This window comes from Callorhinus ursinus, unplaced genomic scaffold (genome assembly GCF_003265705.2).
Source record: "Callorhinus ursinus isolate GAN/ISIS: 27379988/994484 unplaced genomic scaffold, GSC_fseal_2.0 scaffold759, whole genome shotgun sequence".
NCBI classification, from domain to species: domain Eukaryota; kingdom Metazoa; phylum Chordata; class Mammalia; order Carnivora; family Otariidae; genus Callorhinus; species Callorhinus ursinus.
The window spans coordinates 11,952-17,466 of NW_027397814.1; the positions used below are offsets into that span (position 1 = coordinate 11,952).

Sequence of the window (5,515 nt, forward strand, 5' to 3'; positions counted from 1 at the left end):
GAAGACCTTCTTCATTTCACCTCTTTTCTTTTAAATTGAGGTGTAACTGACATACAACGTTATATTCGTTTGTGGTGTGTAACATAGTGATTCGACATTTGTATACATTGCGAAATGGTCGTCACGGCAAGTCCAGTTACCGTCTGTCACCTTACAAAGTTAACACCATATTATTGACTGCATTCCCCATGCTGTACCCCATCCCCATGACTTATGTGTCTTATAACATGTACGTTTATACTTCTTAACCCCACCCCTTAAGAATCACTGCCAAGCCGTTCCACCAGGAGGCAGACACGCAGGTTTTGGTGGCTTTCTCCCGTCTTCCCTCCATCCTCACGTCTCCCCGGCTCGAACCTCCCCACTCACCAGGTGCAGGGCCAAGGGCAGCAGAAGCAGGAAGAGCCACAGGTAGAGGTGGCAACTGTTGGTAAACTCGCTCTGCTCCGGGTCGTGGTACCAGCCGCCGGTAAGCGCGGCCCACACGCCCTGCCGGAGCAGCTGCAGCGCCTGGGACACCATGCCTGCGGCGCCCCGGGGCCGGCGCGCCCCGCTGCACGCCGCCCGCCGCTGCGGGTCCCCGGGCGCCCTCGGCTCTAACACCCAGGGCCCCGGGCGGCGCCGCCGCCGCCACCGCCGCCGCCGCCGCCGCCGCCGCCTCCCCCTCCTTCCGCCCCGCGACTGAAGCTCGAGCTGCTCTTCGGCCCGGACCCGCGAACCGCGGCGCCGGACCCGGCTGCTGCCGCGGGGCAGGTGGGCGCCATGTCCGAGGGAGGAAGGATTTTCCCATGGTGCTCAGAGGCGGCCGCTTAGAGGATGCTCCACAGGCTCCGCCCAGCGCCCGCCCAGACTCCCTCCTATAGGCCTGCGGGCGGGGTGGAAGCATTTCTGAGTCCCTCCAGCCTCTCTTCTTTGGCTCTGTCCGCAGCCCCCTCTTTTCCTCCCCATCCTCTTATTAGGGGGTCTGAACGGCTGAAAAAATAATGTTCTCATGCAGAAGAGACAAACCAAGACTCGTTCTTTTCCCTTTTCCCCTTTTGCTTCCTGCACCAAAAATATTTATGTAACCAAGATCCTGCCACACATCATTCAGTGTAATTTCTCCCCCCTGAACACTGCCTGCACAGATTCATTCTCCTTAATTAACCGCTGACCTCAGACGTTCAATAGTCAGCCTATGCCCTACCTGGGCCTTTGGCACTGACCTTTTCACCTCCCCGACCTTTTCCCCTCTTCCCCTCTGTTGTCCAACTTGACAGATAAAGAAGATAACCACCTTCCTGGAATAATTTCAAGAGCCTCAGTTCGACTTGTCTTTTTATATTTTGCTTAGAACATAATCCCAGTCATCAATCGACTACTTACAATGTTAGCCTAAGTCTTTCTGTACTGTTTAGATAGGAAGACCCACTAGAAGACATCAGGGAACTAATAATCTTTAAGCTTTTATATTATCTTATAGTAGATAAATTTCAAATTCTCTTCTGAAAGCGGGTTTTGGACAAGAACGAGATAAATGGGAACTCATCTTTAGAGTGAGGAAAGGAAACCCTCATTAGTCATTGATAACCAAGTAAATGAGTTTCAGATTCTTGCAGAGAACAGGTTTTGGAAAGAGAGGAGATAAAAAGGAACTTGTCTTGATTAGGAATGAGCAGAGGAAGCCCTGTGTGAGTTAGGGCCTTTGGGCAAGAGCAAGGATTAGAAGGTTCCATGGTCCCCAAACATGCCTTTCCCGTGTCCTCTGTTCCAAACACATCACATCTCTTCTCTGATATGTGCACCTGTGTATGCCCTGCCTATGTTTTGGTCTGCAGCAGCATTTGCTCATGGCTGTCTGAGCCAGGCCCATGAAAAGGCATGTCAGGCTTCCTATGCTGAAATGAAATAAGAGGAGGTCCATCCTGAGGAGCAGGTCTGGAACATGAAAGTCCACTGGGTGATAGCAAAAGTCTCACACTGGCATGTATGCCATCAGGCTTAACAACTTTTTCATCTGCTCTGCATTCATCTGCAGGAATGACTAACCAAAATGTAATAATGCTGCTGTGTTGGAATAATAATTTTTTCAAAGCCAAGAGGACGCTTGTGATATGGCTCGATGCTTGAAACCTACCAGGTGCTCTATAAATATTTAATGAACAAATGAACTGATCAACTCCACAGGAAGCCCCACACTAAAGGATCACTTTCATGTGCATGGGTCCAGGAGGAATGGCCGTGCAACAGGTCTGTTCCTGCATCGCAGGCGTGCCCTCATTCATTTGCGACCGATTCATCAAATATTTATTGAGCACCTTCTTTCTGCCAGTCATTTTGTTGCAGACCGAGAAAGCAAATATCAATAAAATATAATTCTTACCATTAAGGTGTGCACAGACTACAAGAGGAATCAGGCAAATCAAACAAGACTTGCAACAAAATGTTCTGTGTACTATAATAGAAGTGTATATATGTGTCCTGTGGTAGAAGGTCATCGAGAGGTCGTGATCCCTGATTGGACCTGAGAGGTGGGCCAGGCTGGAGAAAGCTGGAATCTGGAGGATGTGCAGCTGCTTCAGCAAACCCCACAACAGGCAATGGGGGAGGGGGTGTAACAGGGGGGGTAACACATGAATACCCTGACTTCTCTTCTCCAGACTTCCAGTCTCCTACTTCTCCCTTCTGTTGGCCAAACCTACCTGGAAGTCATAGCGACCAGAAGCCCAGGGAATGTAGTTACCTGCAGTAAAGATCTGAGCAGGTGAAGGGAAAGGCAAAGTGATTTCTATAAAATGTAAATCGGACCTGGTTACCCCTTCTTAAAATGTTTTCCATCACATGCAGAAAAAAAACAAACAAAAAAACAATTAAGCCTCCTCCAAGCCTTGACTTCACCAAATCCCTACAACCTCATCTCTGGAACCAAACTACTTATGTTATCTTTGCACACACCGTGTTCCTTCATGCTTTTCTCCTTGTGCTGATACTGTTCCCTCAGCAAGGCAACATAGGTTCAACATATCTATCACACACACACACACACACACACACACACACACACACGCATGTGGGATTTTCATTGGGATTGTAGCTGAGTCTACTAGCCAATTTTTAGAGAATTGACATCTGGATGTTGAGCTTTTCCGTTGATGAACAAGATGTATCCCTTCATTTATTAAGACCTTTCAAAAACATTTGACAGATTTCTATGTAGAATTCTTGCACATTATTTATTGGCACTCCGTGTGTGCCATGATCTAATTGGCTAGGGCTGAGGGAAGCAATGTAAAACTGGAATATTATGGAACTGGGATTAACTGGGGTTGAAATATTAACATTTATATGGGAACTGGAACAGCACCCCTTCATGGCCAGAAGCATATCCAGGCTTCCTTCCATAGGAACTGCCTGCTAAGTAAAGTGTGTTTGTCTAGCAGTCCCTAATGTGGGCCATACAGCTGGGGCCAGGGCAGTGACTCAGCTATGTTTGAGTTACCACAACATAAGCACTGAGGTTAGGTGGATGGCTTGGCAGAGCAGTAAAATTCCTAATGTCCTTGGCTTCCCAAGGCTCTTTCACTACCTTGCCCATCAACTGCAACTTTAAATGGATACTGACACCCTAAAGATTGTTCCAGCAGAGGATGACAATATGGCTCTGCCAAAGAGCAGACCCTAGTGAACAGGCACTAGTAGTCTAGCGCCCTGGACAAGGAAAAGTTGATAGAAGCATCCATGCTAGCCTTTACCCTGGTGTGCCTGCCCACTGACCCTAGTGAAGAGGTCATTTTGCTGCTCAAGGATCCATGTTGTTCATCTGCCAACCCGCTTCTGGTTCATGGGCCCCAATGAGGCTCATTCTTGCTCACTAACTATTCTGGATGAAAGATTCTTTGGGCTCCAAGAAGGCTCTGAATGTGGGCAAATGGAAGAAGCCGTATCAGCTATTGATTAATAGGATTTGTCATAGAGGTAATATTAGCTACCTTTCACAGTGGTAAAAGGAGGATTAATCCTCATTAATTTAGAGAACCTCATTTATAAATATGAGCAAAAAATAAAAATGTCTAAGTTATCAAAATAATTTAAAAAATCAAAACCTAACCATTCTAAGAAAATGGTCCCCACTAAAATAGGACACATGAGAAAACAAGAGAGGTCCTTAAAAATTATAATTAATAGGAGCACCTGGGTGGCTCAGTCGGTTGAGTATCTGACTCTTGGTTTCAGCTCAGGTCATGATCTCATGGGTTGTGAGATCAAGCCCCATGTCAGGCTCCGTGCTCAGCAGGGAGTTGGCTTGAAGTTTCTCTCCCTCTGCCCCTCCTCCCCCACATTTTCTCTCTCTTTCTCTCTCATCTCTCAAAAATAAATAAGTCAATCTTAAAAAACTATAATTAATATTCTCCGTGAGATTTAAGGGAATATTGGATTGATTAAAAACAAAATAACAAGGCATTAATAAAGAGGAGAAAATGGAAAGTAGAAGATAATTTTGGCTATTAACAGAGCTTGTGCTCATCACATACAAACATTTTCAGGAAACAGAGAAGGAAGAATGCTAATCAACTCATTCTATGAGGCAAGTATTTCCCTGATACCGAAACAGATGAAAATATGACAGGAAAAGAAAGCTACAGAGAATTCTTTATTCCTTTATAACAAAAGCAAAATCCTCAACAAAACTTTGGCACTCTGAATCCAATAACGTATAAAAAATATTAAATACCCTAATTTTATAGGATTCATCCCAGGGATTCAAGCTTGATTGAACATCCCAAAATCAATTAAGCATTTGAGTGTGACCCTAATGTCTGTGTTGCTGGGTACCACAAATACCTGCTACACTCTGGTGTACTCATCCTCAGAGCTACTGGAAAATATGTTTCATCAAAATGCGTTATGGACCACAGGGAACAAGCTATGGGAAAAAAGAAAGGGAAAATAAAAAAGAATTAGTGCAGAACAGCTCATAAAACAGCCTAGAGAGGAGGCGGAGCAAGATGGCGGAGGAGTAGGAGACCTAGATTTCGTCTGGTCTCAGGAATTCAGCTGAATAGGGATCAAACCATTCTGAACACCTACGAACTCAACAGGAGACCGAAGAAGAGAGTAGCAACAACTCTCTGAACAGAGAAGCGACCACTTACTGGAAGGTAGGACGTGCGGAGAAGTGAATCCGAGGCGATATTCGGGAGGATAGACGGCGGGGGAGGGGGCCTCCGCCGGCCGCTTCTGGCAAGTGCTAGAGCCGCGGAGCACAAAATCGGACCTTTTAGAAGTTGGCTCCGCGGAGGGACGTCGCTGCAGTGGCTAAGCGGGGGGTGGAATCCTCCCGGGACAGTGTGGTCTCAGGACCCTCGGGGTCACAGAGAGACCGGGGGTGCCTGAGTGCGGCAGAGCTCCCAGGTATCGGAGCAGGGAAGCCGGCTGCAGAGACGGAGCCGAGGCGCGGGCTCGCAGCTCGGGGTTGCCATAAACTGTGATCCGCGGCCCAGTCGGGCCACTGCTCCTCCAGCAGGGACCCAACAAG

At 47.2% G+C, this 5,515-nt stretch overlaps 1 protein-coding gene across 1 annotated transcript; it reads right to left on the bottom strand.

Annotated features, from left to right (window-relative positions):
- Positions 1-369: 369 nt before the first annotated feature.
- Positions 370-567, bottom strand: LOC141372076 (pecanex-like protein 2; the record flags this gene model as incomplete). Its single annotated transcript, XM_073890547.1, has 1 exon — positions 370-567. A coding segment is annotated over exon 1 (153 nt), but the record flags the coding sequence as incomplete, so codon positions are not given.
- Positions 568-5,515: the final 4,948 nt, after the last annotated feature.